The 20874-nt window shown below is 38.9% G+C and overlaps 2 protein-coding genes and 1 non-coding gene across 4 annotated transcripts; 1 reads left to right on the top strand and 2 right to left on the bottom strand.

Moving 5' to 3' along the window:
* Positions 1 to 1168: 1168 nt before the first annotated feature.
* larp7 (La ribonucleoprotein 7, transcriptional regulator) lies at positions 1169 to 7286 on the bottom strand. Of its 2 annotated transcripts, none has more exons than XM_015028503.1 (13): positions 7132 to 7286; positions 6555 to 6782; positions 6371 to 6471; positions 6172 to 6255; positions 5660 to 5824; positions 4829 to 4931; positions 4443 to 4742; positions 3752 to 3905; positions 3513 to 3634; positions 3078 to 3190; positions 2271 to 2433; positions 2037 to 2128; positions 1169 to 1549 (listed from the first exon to the last, which is right to left on the bottom strand). In XM_015028503.1, exons 2-13 carry the CDS (start codon positions 6754 to 6756, stop codon positions 1472 to 1474), a joined length of 1677 nt encoding a protein of 558 aa, XP_014883989.1. In that variant the 5' UTR covers positions 6757 to 6782; positions 7132 to 7286; the 3' UTR covers positions 1169 to 1471. The 2 variants fall into 2 exon arrangements, with proteins under 2 accessions (XP_014883989.1, XP_014883988.1); XM_015028502.1 differs by having other exon boundaries at positions 7149 to 7285.
* Positions 7287 to 7923: 637 nt separating this feature from the next.
* Positions 7924 to 7997, top strand: trnai-aau (transfer RNA isoleucine (anticodon AAU)). The gene has a single exon. It is a non-coding gene; the product is annotated as a tRNA-Ile (tRNA).
* A 261-nt stretch (positions 7998 to 8258) lies between these two features.
* Positions 8259 to 14375, bottom strand: LOC106945072 (NACHT, LRR and PYD domains-containing protein 12-like). The gene is made up of 6 exons (XM_015028501.1): positions 13843 to 14375; positions 11287 to 13000; positions 10582 to 10665; positions 10348 to 10431; positions 9388 to 9465; positions 8259 to 9302 (listed from the first exon to the last, which is right to left on the bottom strand). Exons 1-6 carry the CDS (start codon positions 14150 to 14152, stop codon positions 8984 to 8986), a joined length of 2589 nt encoding a protein of 862 aa, XP_014883987.1. The 5' UTR covers positions 14153 to 14375; the 3' UTR covers positions 8259 to 8983.
* Between the last annotated feature and the right edge of the window lie 6499 nt (positions 14376 to 20874).

Here is a 20874-nt window from a genome sequence, read left to right as displayed (position 1 = left end):
CATGCAATACAGCTAATTATTCCAACTTAATTAGTATCACACTTTATGTCCAACAGGGGATTACCGAGATTGGAGGCAAGAGGTGCCGGAAAGGTTTAAAACGAACCAGGCCTTTGACCAGATGTTATATAGTTCACAAAGAAATAGAAGAACCTTTGCAACAAGAGAAAAGCAAATGCCTTTTGAAAGCACCACCACCTACAGAGCGGATTACGTCCGTCACCACCTGTAGCTTAACAAAGGGGTTTTACCACCTGTTGGTCAGACTCGCGCTGCTGGAGACTCGGACTACAAACCATGAACATATTAAATTCAAGACCGGATCGATTGAAACTGAAGATCTCAACCCCAGCAGGTGTTAGAAAATTCCAACATTGAAACATATAAAGCAACAAAAAGTCAAGGCTTCTAAAGGAAAAAAAATTAAAAGTTGGTTCTCAAAGAAAATGTATAAAAACTGCAGCAGGACTGCAGCTGGAACTCAACCGGCACGGTGTTAAAAGGTGGGTAATTACAGGACGACACAAGGACTTTATTTATTTTTTTAAACAAAGAGCCCTGATCCAAAAAAAAAGGATCAATAGAATTACCAACAAGTGTGATTGTGACGTCACGGAGAAGCACCAAAATCCTGCCTTCAAATGCGTTTCCAGTATTTACCGGTAGGAGCGAAGCGCTGGTGTTCGCTGAGCTGCAATTACCACTGGGTATTTTTCATATTTGAAACAATAAATGTCCAAATAGAACAACAGATTTTGGAGTTTACATATTTTTTACACTCATTGTCTCACTGATGAGTCATTTTCAGTATTTTGATTAGAAAATGAAGATGGTATTTTTATTTTTTTTTTACTCATTTACTCATGTCTTTACCAAACATTTATTTTTGGTAAAGACAAACATGTTTGATTAAAAACATCAAAATACTTGAATAAAACCAGGTGTTTTCATCCGTATGTGATCTTCAGATACTCATCAAGAAACTTTGACCTTCATTAGATTAATGAAACTTATAATAGGTTTTGGTTACTGTTACAAAACAATTACAAGATTGGACACAACTTCTTTACAGATCTTAAACCTACTTTTTTTTGCTTTTTGTTTTAACCACTAAATAAAAGAAAGAAAGAAAGAAATTGCAACACAAGTCAAAATTTACAAACTCAGAATCTGAAAGCATGTCATTTCATTTTATTAAAAAGCAGGTGTTGACTCTACCACGTCTTCACTGGAGAAAATTTCTTTAAAAGAATATTTACACTTATACAGGGCTGCTTTTCAAAAACACTGATGCAGTAACAAAATAAAAAAAAATAAAAAAAATTAGAACCATCTTTAACCCTAGCAGCATCCTGGTTTATGACAAGGGCTCCAGTGCGACCACAAAAATGACACGTAGGGCACAATTGGACAATTCGACTTTAGCCAAGCACTCATCAGTGAAAACCTGGAGTGGTGAACCTTGGGGAACTCAGTCTTCTTCAAAGCGGATGTGCTTGTTGGCCTCCTTGGCTCGGGCAATGATGATTTTCTCAGCTTTGGATATGAGCTGCCAAGTGACAAAGTAATGAAAATGAAATGAAAGATCAGAAGAAGCCTTGAAATGAGATGCATTGTGTTAGAGCCGTAACACCAGAAATGGAACAATTCAAATGTTGGCAAAGCCGGCCTGAAGCATAAGCAAACTAAGCCACTGCGTTGGGCCTCCAGTCCATCAGTGACTGAATTTAAACACAGATCTAGAATGTGTATTTGTTTAAAGAGAGAGAGAGTGACAATATTAAGTTTGATTTGATGGTTTCAGTATTAATAAATTAAAAGATTTTAACATTTTATAGGAATTATAAAAAATTTAAAAAAAAAAAAAATCTTCATAATGTGATTGTTGTGTTGCCATGGTTACAATCTGATGCTAGGATTTTAATCTTTTCCTTGCATTTGTGTTTCGGCTTGTTCATAAACACATATCAGCAATTTATAGTCAATTATTCCTGATTGACTTTTTATTTTTTTTAAATATTTTTTTTTTGGCTCACCTTTTCTGTGCCTCGCTTCTTCTCCCTGGGACGATTCAGTTTGACTTGGCGGTCCACTAAAATCTTCTGCCAGTACCGCTGTTCGTGGCCACCTTTAACATAAGATTAAACAGAGGATCCAAAATAAAAAAAACAAAAAAAGAAAACACAACAAACAAATACATCTTTAAGCAATCTCAGCTAAAACGCTTAAACAATTTCTCTCTCTGCATATCGAGGAGAAAACTTTCTGACCTGTAAGAATCTCGAGCTTCCAGCTGCGTTCCTTCAGCAGCTGCTCTTTAGCGTTGCTGACGGCGGCGGCCGCGTCCTCCGGTGTGTGGAAACGGACGTGGCATTCAACATCTCCGTCCAGAATGTCAACATAAGCAACTGGAGACACTTTGGACAGAGCATCCTGTGCAAGCGTCAGTAAAAGACGACAGATAAAGCGACTTGAAACTGCACTGGTGCATCTTGTAAGTAAGATTATTAAAAGTGAATATTTCAATTAATTATTTTCAGACAGTCACATTTCAACTGTACATTTCTGTAACTTAATGGTTTTGGATTAGAGCTCATGGAAAATATTAAAATTTACTTTGTCACTAAATTAAAATGTTGAATTGTGAAGTAAAAAAAAAGTAACAAAAAATATTATTCAAACTGACAATCAACAGTTATTGGCAACATCAACAATGAAAGGTAAGCCACAAAATATAATTGCTAAAGAAAAAAAAGCCAATTACAGACTGCTTCTCATCTGGGTGTATCGATGGAAAGTTGAGTGGAAGAAAAAAAGGAAAATATTCACCATGTAAAGTAAGTGGTGATCTTATGTAATACTTTAGCTTTCTGGATTTTCATTATCAGAAACAAATGCTTGCAACATATTACTGTGAATAAATCTAATCACTTTGTTCACTTTTTGATATAAATCACAGAAAAACCTTAGATCTCTAACAAATTCTAACTTATTGAAGAGCATCCGTGTGAAACGTAAGTAAATCAACCACTTTTTGAATTTCAGGAGTAAGTTGAGATCATGTAGGTTTACTGTACTTTGATGATCTTCCTCGCCGGTAACGGTTTGCTGTCTGTAATCTTCACAATGACGCCACTGACAAACTGCGGACCCTGCTTAGTTTCTTTTTCCGCTTTGTCGCTCATATCGACTGAAAGAGGGGAGAAGGATACAAAACTCAACAAACCGTATTTTCAGATATCAGTAGAGCTATTTTGGTTCAGAAAGAGGCCTAAACATTCCAGAAAAACACTTGATTATGGGTCAGAAACGTGACAACTGCACCATCTACCACCGTGGGTTTGTAATCTTCAAACGCAAGCCGACCTACTTGGCCATTCCTGCAAATGTGTTAATGACCTCTGCAACCACTACAGTGGATGTTTTAGGGGGTTTTATGCAATCTGCCGACATTACCCCCAAAAATAACTAAACTAATCGGTTTCAAAACAGCCTAAAACTCCAAAAATCACCGTTTCCATCCTGAGCAGCGTCGCCATCCTTGTGGTTGATCTTGCTGATGCATTTCTTCAGGGACGCCATGCTGCGCTTCTGTAGGACCAGGTACTCTTCTTTCAGCTCGAGCCATTCCTTCCTTCAAATAGACAAACAGACGTTAAAAGAAGCAACGCCGTGATGAAATCCAGCAGGGGCTTTACTGTATTGAACCAGTGTTGATGTAATCGAATGAAAAAGGGGATGTAGGGCCTACTTTGACAGAACCCGGAGCGGGATGACTTCCTCGCCAATTTTCAGCTTCTCTTTGTGCTTCTTTTTTCTCTTCCTCTTCGCCTTCACAGTCAAGTCATCTGTGCTCTCTTTGCCTTTTTCCGTGTTTCCCTCCGTGTCGCTTTTACTGGGCAGATCTGAGACGGGGAAAAACGCAGTGAAACAGCCAAGGATTTATTAGGCATGTGATTATAAAGATATCACTTTTACACTTGTCATTTCCTAAAAAAAAGAAGTACAAATTAAGTCAATGCGGGTCATTCACTTGTCTGGTGGATCACTGTCACGCAACTGAATTGAAATGTGGAGAATGATCAGGTAGCAGCTTTTTTTAATTACAAAAAAAACAAGAGAGATGACTGTAAACGCCAGAAATTATTATATTATATTTCTATAACTCCATCATTTTTTTGTAGAGCTCAAGGGATATTTTAAAATGTACTTTCTTTCAAAATTAAAATGTGAAATAAAACACATTTTACAGACAGAAGTGTTGTTCAACTTGACAGTTGTCCTGAATTATCGAACACTTCCGTAAGGAGGGTCAATCACAAAAGATCATTGGCAAACTGATGGAAAGTTGAGTGGAAGGAAAAAAGGGTGGTACGAAAAAACACATACGCAGATGAGACACACCGAGAGTGCAAGAGAGAAGGAAATGAGTGAGAACTTACTCATGCTGGCTTCATCTTCCTCCTTATGCCCAGTTTCACTTTCACTGGTTTTCCTAATCTTAGAGGGAACGTCACCCTCCGATCCCTCCGCAGTCTGTGACCGTCGTCGTTTTTTCTCTGATAATTTTCCCGGTGTCTTCTGTGCGCTGCTGGTCTCCGGATCGCAGTCTGCCGTCACGTGTTTCCTCTTGTGCTCCGACGGCTCTGCTTCCATCGCGACCTCTTGGACTTTTTCTGCCGATGCTTTTGCTGTTCCGTCCTTCTTTTTTTTCTTCTTGCGCTTTTTCTTCTCCTCCTCCCCTACGTAGCATCACCGCCCAGTAAGTGTCACACAAGTAGCTTTGCGATCAATAACGTGTGCGAAAAATTTAAACATTTCAACTTACGTGACTGCGAATTGTCCGCAGGAAAAGGAATCGGTTTCCTACTTAACGTTTTGGGGAAAATCCCCGGCTTCCTTGGAGCGTCTTCAGGAGGATTGTTCAACATCTGTTTCAGAAATAAAAACTTATCATGTGGCTTCTGTTGAAGCAAACAGCATGTGTGAGGTTTTTAAATGGCTTAAAATTTCTTATCTTCATCTTAATGTTTCAAAGATTCCACACTCTTTACCAAGAGGACACATATCAGCTGGAAACAGTGCAAATTAAACATCTGGCATAACTGATTTCACAATTTCCAGAGTCACGCAAAAAGAAAAAAGTGTGACGAATGAAATTTAATTTAGATAGTTTTAGAGAGATGGTCAGCAACTTTGTATGTTAATGCACAGATCACGTCACAAAGAAGTGACACAGAAAACAACAATAATATACAAACAAGTGTTAAATGTTTTTCCCATCACAGTTCAAAGAAGTACGGCTTGCTAATTTGGGAAAATACTGCTAAACGTGCTGGCTGCATTTTAATATAAGCCATTTTCAACAGTGTAGCTCAACAACACTAAAAGAACTTGTTCAGCGAAACAAACGGGTTGATAAGAATGTGGTCTAGAGAGGACAGTACTATCCCGCTTATGATATTTTTGGACAAAATACATCCTCGTTAACACCTGAACTATGACCCCAAATCACAGAGGAGATGAAAATGATGATTCATGGATGCGACATTTAATTTCCCTTTGAGATAAATAATGCGTTTGTAAATTGGAATTCAAGCAACTGATACATGAAATTCACTTTTTATTTTTTTTACACAACCCCCTCCCTTAAAATCACCTCAATAGCTTTCTGAGCTTGTTCCTCTTTCTCAAACTCGACAAAGGCAAATCCTTTAGCGTCACCGGTACTCCTGTATCTGGGTATGCTGACGTACACCACATTCCCGCACTTTGTGAAAACTCTTTCGATCCAGCTGTGAGTCACGTCCTTCGGTAAAAGTTCCTTGAAGGGGGAAGAGACAATAATAAAAAATTTTTAAAAAATTGGATAGAGTTTAATCATTGAACTCATCAAAAGAAAAACATCATTGCGTTAGTGTTTCTGCAAATATCATTCAACGGGGGATTAAAAACTTTCATTTTTCTATTTCTTTCCTGACAAAGAGATTTAAAAAAAAATCCTTCAGAATGTGTGCCACATGAAGTCAAACTTTCTGAAATTACTGCAATGCTCATAAATGATGAACCACCATTCAGACAGATTAAAGAAAAAAAAAAGAATGAGGCTTGTGGAAGAAGGAGCTCTGGTAAAACCCGTCAGAGGTTGCAGAAGAAGAAAATGTGTTTTACCACATAGACCGTCCGACTGTCGACGTTATTTGGTGGGTTTCCAAGCGGATGTTTACGCCTTACTTTAGTTCCATCGAGGTTTATCTGAAACAAAAATAATAATTGTTTTTATGCGCCACTGACATGTTTGAGCCCCTAGAAGCTCGAATTAGGAAAATAGTGCAAAACACGTGATGACTATTTGGAGCAAAAGCCGTACCTGCACTACGGATGAGTTCTTCAGAGCTCTAGCGATCAGCTTAGTGTCAGTCGTCAGCTTCTTCATGAGACTGAAGCTCGTCAGCACAGATAAGTCAACATCTGCAACCAAAGAAGTGTGGTGCAAAGCTTAATGTATTCTCAATTTTATGGTTACATTTTCAGTCTCGTTACTAGACCCTTACATCCACTGTCGGACTCATCGATGAGCTTTTTCAGAAAGCGGTCCTTGTGCAGGTTGACCTCTCCAAACCAGAACTCCACCTGCCTCTTAATGTCGGTGAGGAGCTGCTTGACACGGGATCTCTTCTTTTTTTCCGTCTCCTTGCTACTGTCACTGGGTTTTGTTGCTCCATCATCCCCTGCTTCCTTCTCTGTCTTCATCATAATTAATGTGGGGCAGCAGAGTGGTGCTTTAACACGAAAACAATGTTAGAGGGCAGATCTGAGAGTGTTTCTGAACTTTTCTATCTCTGTAAAGCCAGATGATTCAGTCATCTGATCACCAAAAAACAATAGCTTGCCCCAAACCTTTTCCAGCACCTGTACAAAATAAATGGGCCAGATGACGAAAGATTCTGAATTAGGTTAATCTTGTTTAACTTATAAGTAATTCATAGGCTGTTAGGGTAATTATTTGTTAGTTTTAGCAACTTTGTGACGTTAATGAATGAAAACTCGCGAGTGGCGACAGATTCAGAACACTCTAGTCTTAAAATGCTTTTCTAAACAAGTCATTCCACATTCATCTAAATTACACACTTGTCCGTTGAACTCACCCTGTTTGAGGAGTTTAACCCGACGATAAATACAAAAATAGGCTTAAAACAGAGCTAGCTCCAGTAACACAACACAAGCAGCTCGTTCGGACATGGCGCACAGTTATTTCGTCAGAGGAACTAGTTAAGTTTCCGGTTAGGGATTTCAAAATAAATGTCCAAACTTACTATCCCGGGTGGATGTAACAATTTTATTAATTAAATAATGATGTACATGACAAAAATAAATAAATAAATAAATACATATAATAAAATAATAAATAGCAGAAAGAAAAAAAAGAATAATATAAGACCAAACATGAAATACCGTTCTACGGCTCTGAGTCAAAATTTCACACCTTCAACAAACCATTAAAGTAGTGTATTTGATGACAGCAAAAATAAATTTTACTCATGGCTTTTGGTTTAAATATCCCGACCCAATATTAGTGGCCGTCTTTTGGCCAACATTTGAAAACTTCTTAGAGGCACCCATGTATGAAATATGACAGGTTATGGTTAAAAACAATGAAAATAGTGTATTCACGCAACTTTCCCTACAGTCTTTGATTTAATTTGGAAAATGAGCAAAAGCACATCCGGTCGATGGAGAGGTAGTAGAGGTGCTGTTACTTTCAGGGAAATGTCGATATTTGGAAAACAGCATTGAAAAAAACGATCCTGCTAGGTGTCTGGCGCCGAAACAATAAACAACAAAATAGAACACAAATCCACTAACACCTATATCAGCAGGCATATATATATATTTATGTTAGGGGCCGTTTTACACATATGAGGCCGGTTAGCTCAGTTGGTTAGAGCGTGGTGCTAATAACGCCAAGGTCGCGGGTTCGATCCCCGTACGGGCCACATCTTTCTTTTATGGAAATACTTTTCCATAGAGGTATTTCTGAATGTAGTGCGCGTCCTTCCCCTGATTTGGTTGGCCTATAAATGATGCTTATAATCCTTCCCCTGAATCAAAAATTGACTCACCTTCCTGAAGTCAAAATGTCAAAGCTGCTTGTAAAAAGGTGAGTACACCCCCATACACCAGCTTTAGCAGCAGTGACCTGAAGTTGTCATTTTATAAAGTCTGTCACGTCATTGTGGGGGATTTTTGGACCGCTCTTCTTTCAACACCACTTCTTTCCTTGCATACCCCAGCTTAGGTCATGTATTGACAGATGGGCTTATTTTTGATCATATGAGAATTTTAAGCCATAATACTTGGCAGTTGGTATAAGGTCTTTCGTCATACACTGTGTATGGTTTTCTCTAAATTTGGTTCTGACTCAAGTTTTGTGAATCATTCAGATGCAACGGTGAAAACCGACATGATAGTACTGAAATCTTTGAAACATTTTTCCTCCTATCAATCCCTCCAAATAAGTCATACTTGTTCTGACTATTTCTAATTATGTTGTCTTGAACTTTAACATTTATTATGCTTACTGAAACTTGTTGAATCTATTCTGGGACTAATCGTGTATACTGGCTGATCATAGGAAAATGAAATGTGTGTTATTACCCAATTGCTACTTTTCATTCTTAATCCCACGAAAGTAGCAAGGATGCGCTTACTTTTCCACATAGCTTTGCTTCAATGGTTTTTCTTTCTAAACACCAAGGGGATTTTTGGTGTGTATTTGTTTAAACAATTTTAGAATCTGGGAAACTTTCCATTGTTTCATTGTGACTGTGTATTGCTCCACTCCTCTCTGGGTCATTTTGGCACACAAGAATTTGTGGTCGAGTGTTAATCATTAAAAGAGGACGTAATGACGTCGTCCCGTGTACCATTCATTTTCATTCTTTAGTCTTTCATAAAACAATTAGCGGGAAATAAAACGATCTCAGAGATTTAAAAGATTGTCAAATTTTTGGAGTTTCTTGCGCATGTCATCCTCTGTGCAGCACTCTATCCGGCTCTTAATGAGCTGCGACAGTTGACTGTAGAAGGTCTTTGCCCAGTGGAGCTCCAGCCAGCCATTTGGCATGTTGCAAACTTTGTGGAGTACCGTCACTAGCTTCTCATTGCTGCTGACCTGGCAGCGCCTAAAAACCCATTCCCCCCACTCTTGCCACAGTTGTTCATCTGTAAAATTTGCTGTGATCCTGTCCTGGCTGCACAGACTCTCCGACTCGGACTCATACAGGTTGTTCCATATGACCCTGAAAGAAGAAGAGGAAATAAAAGAAAAAAGCTTTAGAGTTCTGTACATTGAAAAAAAAAAAAAAAGATTTTAAACTTACTTACACAATTATTTGCAATGGATCAGGCGTCAAATCAGCGAGTGACAGCAGACCTCTGTGACTAACTCGGTTACCCTCCATCCTTTGGGAACAAATTATTAATTCATAGGTATTCATACACCTTTACATGAAGTTTTTTTTCACATAATTGCAGTGTATTTCACTGTGATTTTTTTAAATGATAAACCAACACAAAGTATTGCATGATTCATAATTTTCCATTTTTTTCCTTGAAATAAAAACTGAAAACGATATTGTGCAAAATCAGGCCGTGATACCCCTAAATAAAATCCAGTGCAATAATATCACCCGATTAGTAAAGAGAATCCACCTGTGTGTAATTTAATCTCAGGATAAAATTACAAGTGGTGAAGAAATTTAAAGCAGGGTTAAGTTATAAATAATATTCTAAAAAACAAAAAAAAACATGGAGTACTATTTGTTTCATTATCTGAAAACTGAAACCTATCAGGATTCTGCCTAAATTTACAGGTCAGACAAGGGCAGTTTTCAGAAATTTTGAAAACCATGTAAATTTTCCTTCCATGTCACATTTATGCTCCACTTTGTGTTGGTCAATCACTTGAAATCGCAATGAAATACAGTAAAATGTAATATATATATATATATATATATATATATATATATATATATATATATATATATATAAGATGTAGGAATACTTTTGCAAGGCACTGTTAGCTACATGAAGTTTTAAATAGGTCAGTAGTTACATGAATCAACATGCAGATTCTGTTCCCTTTTCTCTGCGTCTTTTTTGGATACACTAAATTTGTGAGAATATTCAATATTTGAATTGGACTGACAAAAAAAAACAGAAGTTAGGGGAAAACAAGCTGTTATACCACATGCAACAGGATATTTCTCATTCTGTTGATCTGCTTTCACTTCTCTAAAATGCTTTATGTAGTATTATGTGTCAACACTACAAGTTTTGCCTTACCACAACTCTTGAACCCTTTTTTTCACCCGAATCGCAGTGCAAAGAGCTTGTAGTTCTTCGTCACCGATGTTTGTCCATCCGAGCCTGAAAACAGAACAGAACGAGTGACATTGTTTGACTGAGACCCTGTTGATGAATTAATTCAGTCAGAAAAGTTTTTGCTACTGGTTGCTGTTTGAAATTCTGAGAAAATGAATTCAGGTGTAGCAGCCAGCCGGATGAATGAAATCTTACCCGAGGTGGGTGAGGTTTTCCGAGACCTTCACCACGTCTGCAACGACCTGAACCGCGTCCATGTCTAAATTATTTTCTCCAAGCCTTTGGAATAAAGAGAGTTCATTAGTGGAGCAGCAAGTGCACATGTTTTGACACGTGGAAGTAAATCTAATGCCTTGTAAAAAAAAAAAAAAGAAAAACCTTTCTCACCCTTTAAACTGTTTCACTTTTTCGTCACAATGTAACCACAAACTTTAAGATATTGTATTGGAACTTTATATGACAGATCAAGAGAAAATATGGCATGTGAAATGGAAGAAGAATGGAAGGAAAATGGTAGTCAAAAGGTTTTATGATTAAAAAAATATTAAAATATTATTAGTAGTAGTATTATTATAATAAAAAAATATTAAAAATAGCATTTAACTTTCCCAAAAACGCTTTGGTTTTCGTGACCTTCAGCTGTTCCTTTATCTTTATGCTAATTCTTACTCGCTAACAAACCTCTGAGTCCTTCCCATTGGAGCTCAATTCATACCGACTGTAAATTACACACAGAAATACCAGTGACTGAGTCAGAAAAAAAGGGGAGATGACAATAAATTCAACAGGTTTTCTGGGATTTGAATGTGACAAAATGGGGGAAAACTGCAAGGGGGGCAGAAGATGCTTTTTCAACACCTGCAGTAGTTGCAAGTGAGCTAAATTTCACCTGGCACTCACCACAGTCTCTGACATCTGTGCAGAAATGGTTGAATATCGCTCAGAGAGTCACGGTTCACTCCAGTCCCTGTAAGATCCAGTTCTGATAGTATTTTGCCTTCTGTGAGGGCTAGGAAATACTTTATGGCATTATGGTCCATTTGAGCGAGCGTTTCGTCGCTGACATTTACTCTAAGTAATTCTGGGAGCGCTGGCAGGGTCATTGAGGGGTCCTGTTGCTCAAACAAACAATGTAAGCAGTTCAGAATATGGGCTCCGTTCTCACAAAGCACTGCGAGATCTGTTGTGATCTTCCGACGGTACATCTCTACTTTTTCCTCCCGGCAGTGAAGTCCCACTTGTCTTGACAGGAAATTGGAATTCCGATCTGAGAGGATTCCAGACAGGAAGCGGCTGAAGAGGTCCAAGTGTCCATTGTTCTGGTTGTCACTGCTCTGCATTGCATCAGGCAACGGTTGGTCCGTCACAGCGCAGTAAAGAGAAGCAAAGAACTCCTGAACAGTGAGGTGGGCAAAGGAGAAAACCTCTTCAGTGAACCCGGGCTCTTGTGCAACTGTCGTGTCAAGGAAGGTACTAACCAGGCTGCATCCCTCTAGCCCGGCCACATCTTGGTCGCTGCTGTAGAAGAGCGTTTGATGCTCCATCAGCTTCTTAAAGGCAAGTCGACCCAGCTTCAACACAATATCAGACAGCTGCTGGTTGGTCTTTGCTCCTTGGTCTTCAGGACACGTCTTCGTTCTTGACTGGGTGTGAGAACGGAGCAAGGCCACTAGATATTGCACATAAATGTCCGTCATGGTCTTTGGGCTTTCCCCACAGAGATCTTTGCTCTCATTGAGGATGCAGCACACAATGGAGCAGAAGGCAGGAATATAGCACAGTGTCAGCATTAGTTCATTTGCCGACACCGTTGAAAACATTCTGTCAGCCACAGCAGCATCCTGGAAATACCTCAGGAAGAAGTCTTGAACTTCATTTATGGAGAATCCGGCAATGAGCACATAACGGTCGATGCATCCGACAGGGATGTGGTTGATAGCCGTAGGCCGGCTTGTGAGCATGACAGAGGCGTTGGGTAGCAGCTCACCCTGCAACAAGCTCCCCAAAATTTCATTCACCTCTGCATCTTCCTCTGGCTTGGACATGAATACGTCAACGTCGCACCTCCTGTAGTGTCGGAACTCGTCAAACCCATCCAGGATAATTAGGAGTTTGTCATCGTTTGCTAAGATCCAATCCAGTACTTTAGAAAGGTGCCTGTTCTTACGAAGCACCAACTCTCTGAAGTTTGTGGGTTTGTCAATAAGATTTAAATCTCTAAAGCTCATGTGGATAACAAAGTCAAATGCCAGGTGGTCCTTGCTCTGCCCAAAGTCAAAGAGAATTTTCTGCACCAGAACCGTTTTGCCAATTCCCGCCACCCCCGTCACCAGCACTTTCTTTATTGAACGTTTTTCGTTTGTTCTCGAAAACAGTTCAGCTGGTGCAATTTTCCTTTGCAGCCCTGATTTATGCTGCAGAGACAATCTCTTTTGTCCAAAAGCCAGCACCTCATGTCTCTTAATCTCTAAGGCCTGGTGTCCGTCCACTAATAGGAGGTTGACATAATGTTCGGAAAAGAGGATTTTGTCTCCGTGCCTACTGTTGTAGAAAAGCATGCTCTCACTTCTGCGCCTCAAGACGTCTTTGTGCTTTTGTTGCATCTTCTTGTACTCTGCAGTGGCAAAAAAAAAAAAAAAAAAAAAAAGGTAAATCGTAAATTTGATTAACTGCTACGGAGGTATTTGGTGCAAAAAAGTGTTAGAGATTGTAAAGTCACAGAGAAAGCTCTTATGAGTTTTGCAATAATATATTCAGCTTTCAGTCTTTCAACAAAACATTTTCGCCTCTTCAAATTTGTAAGTAGACAAATTATGTTCGAGTCACAGTTTACAAAAAACCTTACATTGCATCTACAGTTTTGCCCCACTTGAAACAAAACAAATAAATCCACATCCAAATGACTTATCACTCACAGACACAAAACCACGTTCAGACCTTCAGTAATCCTGCAGAGTCACAAAATATAAAATTCCAGCTCTGATATTTTTGCTCCACTCGGTCCAGCACATTTAGAGCAAAACTAATTAACACACTTGTATTAACATCTTCACACAGACACAGGTTTTATCAGATTTTTTTTTCTTTCCCTTATCCTTGATACAGTTTCGGTATCACCGTATTGAAACCCTGCCATAACTAACAATAAATGAAGGCTTAAAAACTTTCAGTCCGTGTGTAATTCATCTATTTCACTTGAATTGAGCGACTGAAATAAATGAGCTTTTCAATAATATTCTAATTTATATTTTTTTCTAAAAATACAGCCAGCATGTTTTCTTTTGCAGAAAACAAAAGTGAAGGCTAACCACATGAGGTAATAAATAGCAGCTTTAGTGCATGCATCCCATGTTGGTTATATTTAAATAAAGGTTTAAATTTCAGCTTTTTAAAAACTCAGAAAAATCTTTCTATATCATGTCACATTTTCCCCAGTTAAAAATGTATTCCCCAAACCTGAGGATGGAACTTGAGGCGCATCCTGGGAGAGCCGCTGATAATTTCTAACAGACAAGAAAACTTTCGCTGCTTCCTCCCCTTTGCACTCCAGGATATCCAACACCTTCCGGACCCTGGCCCGGGGCCCCGGCTGACACAGCACTTCCTCCCGGTCATCCCGAGTGAACGCTTTCTGATCCACCAGCTCCTCCAACAGGGAGTCGATCTGTCCTTCCAGTTCATCCACCAGGGAAACGCGCAGCACTCTCACCGCAGACAGACAGGAGTTGGAAGCGTCCATTTCCACCATGGCTGATGTGAAAAGCATCCGTGGGACAGCCCAGTTCTAATCATCTGACGGTTGCTATTTCTGATGAAGGTGAAGCTGGTGTGTTGATATTTCCTCTATTGTCTGAGAGAGAGATGGCTGCATATTTTAAACAGCAGAAATAGGAAGTAGAAGTACCTCTGACATAATGAATATGAAAACGATGACAGTAACGTTTTGAAAGACCTGCTTGTTCCGGTTTATGTGTTATTTTGTTGTTAAAAGCTGATCTGACACACGTGTTTTGGATCAGGGTTCCAGGTAAGCCAGGTAAAACTTTTTTTTCTGCTTTAAAATTCACTCAAACTCAATAATGCAGACAAGATTTTTATTGTTAGAGAGAGACACACGCACTCAAATTTTTAAAAAGGAACGTATTTCGCTTTATTTCGCAACAAAATCATAACACAAAGAGTCACCAGCAGAGGTTCCCCCTGCATGCACTAGAATACAATCAGTGGGAAAATAAATCAGTCATAAAACACCAACCCAGAAAAAAAAAGAATAAAAATGTAGATGAAAACTCATGAAAATAAATAATAATAAAGAAAAATGAACAACAAAAATATGTACATAACTTAAGACCATGAACAACATTTAGTGACGATTTTCTCTTGTTACATAAAAAAAAAAAATATATCCACACCTCATACCCCCCGGCGTAAATGATGACTCATTTTGTATCCACTAAGCTAAAAGTGCAAACCCCGCTTATCAACAACCTCTATGAAACTGTGGTTAACTATAAACAGTTCCTACAAGTTCCCATTAGTAATAACCAGCAACACTTCACATTATCGACATTGTCAGTGTGACGTCGTTTTCAAATGTCCACAAATTAAAAGTGAAACCTGATTAAAGAGTTCACAAACGCCAGGTACTTTTCAGAAAAAGTGAAATCTGTTAACTTGTTTGTAGGAGACACAGCACCCTTCGCATTTATTAGCACTCCAGTTGAAGAAGTGCAACGTGGAAGTTGAAACCGTTTATTGCTCTGATTATTTGATGACTTTGATGACTTATTTGATGACTTCTTTTTTTCCTCCTTCGCCTTTCCCCATTTTGAAGAGTGCACAATAGAAGTATTGTCATTTTTGTACTTCAGAGAGACAGGAAATATTTGGCTATTATTTGAAAACTACCTAGGCACATAAATAAACCCAAAGTAGACACTTAAAAAATGCTTCAAAAACTTTTTTTTTTTTTTATTGATATGGGTGCTGCCTAGTGATTTTCTCAAACACTTTGATTTCAAACCAGAAAAAAAAAGTACTCAAATTAAAAGCCGGACATTTTATTTTATTTTTTCAGCTAAGTTTTACGTCTTTTCCGACGTACCCAATAAACACGGAGGGCGCTGTAAGAAGGGAATTTCTATGTTTAGACAAAACACTTTAGTGGTTAGAGGAACATTTTGAACAACTTTTCATGAAATATTACACAAAGACATATAAACAATTTTACTCTAAGAACAAAATAAAGAAGACAAAAAAAACAACTTTGCAAGCCATGTTTTTAACAAGGACTTTGACGAGTTAATAGTGCAAAAATATATGTATTTTGTCTCGAAAAACATTTGTTCGCTTTAGTCCCATCATGTATAGCCCTTAGTGCAAACCTCTGCAGGGGATCACTTTCTTTTTATTGCTCTCTACTTTCTATTTTGCAGGATTCACCTGAAATCCTGCAAACAGATGATCACCCAAAAAGACAGAAAGGGTTACAATTTCATTCACAGATGGCTGAAACTAATTACATTGTCATATATTTGCTTTATTTCCATTTTATTAGAAGCATCACTACTGCTTTAATTTTAAACAAAAGCATCCTCAAGACGGCATACTACTTAAGCTAATAAGTAAGCTAATGGGTTTGCTGGTAATTCTTGGCAGTGAGGTAATATAAAAAGTTAAATATAAAGACGACTGTGTGAAAACTGGTTGTCTGTTTGTATAAAATCAGCCGTATTTCCATTGCTTGACTTTGATGCAGTAATAAAATTCCTAAACTGATAGCAGTCTAATCGCTGGGTGGACGGGTCAGTCAGTGCATCACTGTCTGTAGTGATGCACTACAGGGACAGGGACAATGTTATCACCTCCTTTTGCAATTTTTCACAGTGGTAACTCATCTCAGGTTTGCGCAACTTTGAAAGAAATCTGTTAGTGTGAACTTTTCCATTAAAAAAAAAAAACAGACAAAAATAGGAAGAATTGAAACTGAAGCTTTCATTTAAGGCCGCCCATCTTTCGTAAGCTCTCAAGTTCAAACCAAGCACATGACATCCTCAAGGAGGAATAGTCATCCACACTCTGGGCATGAGACAAACATTCCTCACCCACTCAGCAACTCTCATCTCAGACGGACCACAGAAGAAACGGCTGTGGGTGTCGAGTTCCCGTCATTTTTAGGACCAATCCAATCCCCCTCTCCCCCGACCTGTCCGAGCTCTCCACACGCCTCGTCCTGCCTCGTCCCCTGCGTCCCTCAGGTTTTCCTGCAGGAGTGGCAGCAGCGGCTCTTGAATTGCTGCAGCGGGCAGAGCTCCAGCTGGCGGACCCTCTCGCAGTACCTCGTGCTGTCACGGCACTCCTCTGCTGGAATACGCAGTGGAAAACAATTATTGCTCGTCATTACGCAATCAGGAGCAGCAGGAAAGACTTAAGTTAGTGTGTTCGGTGTCAATCAGAAGTTTACGTACAGTTTCAGCCGATAAAGCCAGGTCGGTTTGAGTAATTTTTTCCAGTAAAAGGGTGAGGTAATCATTTTGAAACTGCATTTTATATTTCTACATAACAGCCTATCCCATCATAAGTCTGTTTTATCTAATCCAACAATAGGTTTTGTCAGAATTGTTGCTTCTGGGAAGCAGAAGCAGATACATTTTATAACAAAGCCTTGCAGGTGGCCACAAGCAGGAAGAGAAACTATGGAACAATGGAAAACAGCCAAGAATGATTGAAAAGTAGAGGATCAAGTACTGAGCAGCAACAGGTGTGAGAATAACACAAAGCTTAGCACCAAAATGTCTAATCGTCCAACAGAATCCAAGTTTCAATCTGACCCAAACTTTCCCCAGACAAGAAAGGAAGCTGATGTGGATGTCCAGAAAAATCCAAGTATTGGCAAAACTCAAGTCTGCTATGAAGAAGGAAACTGTTGGAACACCAGTGTCCTCTACTGGGGGGAAGAAAGTTTGACCTCAACGTAAAAACTATCAACATTTTCAAGCTTGACTGAAATTTCCAGCTTCCTACATGGACAAATGGCCCTCTGAGGAAACCAAGACTAACATTGAGCTGTTAGGCCACAGAGACCAGCAGTACTGTATGTTTGAAGTACACTGGGGTGCAGTGCGATGATGAGGGAAAGTTTTGCCACCAGCGTAAATTGCACAAAGAGGAGGGAAAAATTACAACTTGCACTCAAATCAGCAAATAAATGTCTGAAACACAGAGGACAGTGATCCCCAAAAAACATCAAAACTGGCTTTGAAGTAGATCAAAGCCAGTTGATCTACTTCAACTGCCTTTGATCTAGCCAGTTGAAGATCTAGTCAGCTAACTTTTCAGAGTTTCAAAAAAACTGAAAAGTTAGCTAACTGCTAGCTAACTTTTCAGAGTTAGCTAGTAGCTAACTCTGAAAAATGTAAAAACTATTTTTCAAATGAAAGTTTATGCAACCAATCAACAGCAAAAAACTACTCAATAATTTGCTAGATGTTTGTTGCTGGCTATGAAATTTGGTTGAGGTGACTGGAGAAACTCATACAAACCCGTTGTTGTTTGCAAAATCCATTGAGAGTATTTGGTTCAAATCCATTATTTCAAGGCCCTGAACATAACAACATACGTTGGCATTTACAGTTCCTGTCAGAAATGTATACAAACTTCAGACAGGAACTGTAAATGCCAACATATGTGATTTTGAAACATTAAATGATTTTAGGAGTTTTACAAAGTTGGCTTTGTCATGCAGGAGTTCCCTAAACTAACCGCAGAAGTGATATTCAGAGTCATAAACATAGTTTGCAAACTCTTTCTTCTCGCGTTGCGGTCAGTGGGGTATCCGTACCATGCTTTATATTCTCGGTGAGAATCTAAAGGGGAACCCTTCACCCCTCCAACAGTTCAATATCAAAATTTCACAGAGAAACTTATGAAAAAAAACAAAAGAAACAAAAACAAAAACCCGAAAACATGGAAAGCTTGAATTTTTTCCATACATTTCTGGACAGTTTTATAACAAAAACACTGAAAAATGTGACGTATGTTTAGCAACAAGCTCACTATCTAGTAAATCATAGATGGAGTGGAAAATAAGCGTAACATCAGAAGTATTTGGTGAACCACTTTTGAGAAGGTGCCACAATAAATCATGACAAAAGAGGCAAACATTTTGATTATAAACTTGCATCAACCAGTGTTGTCAGCTCAAAGGACGGTGAAAAATGGGGAAATGTGTCTTTTACTGAATTTATGACAAGAAAGTAAGCTAAAAACACAGAAGATATGGTCTGATTTGGAAATAAATTGCAGAGTAATAATGATATTCAATATCTGACTTGCAAAGAGGACCAGAGGAGATAACTGGTGGAATCATAAATTGAAAGATGAGTTAGGATGCACGGAAACAGAGGCGAGGTTTGGTCTGTCCTGTTTGCATCTGCTTTAAACATTTTAACAGCTTCAAATCCCACACTGCCATTCGTCACGCCGTTTGTTTTTATATTTGACCGTTTAAAATGACTTTGAACTACATTTAAACTGAGAAAATCACACAAATATTTCACAGCGTCTTATCATTTAAAGTAAAAATAAAAAAATCTCACCTCTGCCACAAGACAGCATGTTGCAGCGCTGCCAGCTGGAAGGCCGAGGTCTCCACATGCAGTGGTGATCCCGCGTCGTCCTGCCCGTTCGACGGTGTTTGCAGGTCACCTGACGGGATTGGAAACCGTGTCGGCCGCAGGAGGCTGTGCACTGTGTCCACGGCCCCACGTACCAGTAAAGGAAGCACGCATCTGTGGAGCAGTTTCTCACTGAGCTGGGCCTACAGTGATAGATAGATGGATAGATACGAGGCGTTTGATTAAAATCGGTTCTAAGAGAACAGAGGCTTGTAACCTGAACTCCCGTTTACCTCCTGAAGCCTTGACACGTCCTGTAGGAAACTTTGGTACCGTTCGTGTCTTTGCAGTGAACGTCCCGATGCTGCGTAGCCAAACTGGGACCCACACACCGGCCGTGACACTGAAATTACGTAAGATTGAAATTTTTTGGCGACTTTCTTGGAAACTAACAAAAAAAAAAAAAAAAAAAAGGGGTGCTAAAGGGGAATACTCACTAGTCCCCAGGAACTTGTGATCCATCTGGCACAGGGCAAAATGTTGCATAACCTGCTACTAGATGGTTTCTTCCCTTTTCCAAGGCAATGCCTGGTTTGTACTTCTCTTAAACTGCCCTCAGGACCCATCATGCAACGAACACGTCTAGTCTGCGATCCCCCACCGCAGGAGGCAGAGCACGGCGCCCATGTATCCACTCGCCATCTAGCCAAGCTGGAAGGAAAATAGAAAATTTACAGATTGTTTGCACGTCTCCTTTTTTTTTTTTTTTTTAATTTGTCCCAAGTATATGTTTATATGCTCAAAGAAAAGAAATGAAGAGTAAACATAATATCTTCTACCTAGAAAACCATGTGCTTAACAAACTGTACCTTCTCTATTAAATCATTGCTGTATCATTTTGACAGAGCTGAACTATATATGATTGGCTCTGGATCTCAATATATGATAAAGTCTAGAAAAGCTTCACTTGTGGAGCTTTATGATATTTATGTTGAACTGACTCTGTTATAAACCGTGTTTGCAATGATGTGAAGCATTTGAAATGCCTTGCTGCTGAAATGTGCCATACAAATAAAAGTTCAGTGAACTGAACTGGAGTAACTGAACTAAACTGAATTGCATTCAATTGGTTTTAACTGAATCCAGTTCATTTGAAATGAACTGGACTGCAATGAACTCATATTATTTGGACGTAATTGACGTTGACTGATTGAACTGATTTAAATTAAAATAATTACATGAGGTGAAGTGAACTGAAAGGAAATAATTTTTGAACTGAACTGAAACAAATTTGATTCAATTGAATTCCAAAGTATATATTTCTTCAGAGTCAATCCATCATATAATCATCTGATCTAAGGAAATTAAATTGAACTGAAATGAGCTGAACTAACTTATATTGAACAGATTGAATTCAATTGAAGAGTAAAGCACTTAACAAAATTGAGGTAAATTAAATTGACAAGAAAGTCAATCAAACATGTAGTGACAGTAACCGACCTGAGGGGGCAGCCTTGTCCTCTGCAAAGGCCGCCTGACTGGCTGCTGTTTGTCCTCTCAACACAAGGTTGGTGGGTGTTGTTACCACGGAAACAGCTTCTTTCTTTACTACCTGGACAAATAATTGAGATTTATTTTCAAAGATCTACAAACCTGAAAGCAACAAACAGAACCAGGAATGTTATATGGAATGTAAAGTTTTTTTTATTTCTTTTCATTGAAAACAATACGTCTTTCTAACTCTTAGATTTTAAATCTCTGATAGTCAGAGACAGCATTTTCCAAAATTCTTCTGGAAGCTGCTCCTCTTCCCCCCCCCCCCCCAACCCCAACCTTCCTTTCTTAAAAAAACCCCTCAAAACCCCCCATTTCT

Source organism: Poecilia latipinna, unplaced genomic scaffold (genome assembly GCF_001443285.1).
Source record: "Poecilia latipinna isolate Pla-1442-1.1 unplaced genomic scaffold, P_latipinna-1.0 Scaffold126, whole genome shotgun sequence".
Classification (NCBI taxonomy): domain Eukaryota; kingdom Metazoa; phylum Chordata; class Actinopteri; order Cyprinodontiformes; family Poeciliidae; genus Poecilia; species Poecilia latipinna.
Note: the sequence above shows the minus strand (reverse complement) of the source record. Positions and strands in the feature narration are given on the sequence as shown.

Coding starts and splice junctions, on each gene's coding strand:
- larp7 (XM_015028503.1), bottom strand. CDS start 6,756: ATGATGAAGACAGAGAAGGAAGCAGGGGATGATGGAGCAACAAAACCC. Junction 6,256..6,370: donor AGAACTCATCCGTAGTGCAG/GTACGGCTTTTG, acceptor TTTTTGTTTCAG/ATAAACCTCGATGGAACTAA. Junction 5,825..6,171: donor ACAGTCGGACGGTCTATGTG/GTAAAACACATT, acceptor TCCCCCTTCAAG/GAACTTTTACCGAAGGACGT.
- LOC106945072 (XM_015028501.1), bottom strand. CDS start 14,152: ATGCTTTTCACATCAGCCATGGTGGAAATGGACGCTTCCAACTCCTGT. Junction 13,001..13,842: donor GCCTCAAGTTCCATCCTCAG/GTTTGGGGAATA, acceptor TTGCCACTGCAG/AGTACAAGAAGATGCAACAA. Junction 10,666..11,286: donor CACAGATGTCAGAGACTGTG/GTGAGTGCCAGG, acceptor TTTATTCCAAAG/GCTTGGAGAAAATAATTTAG.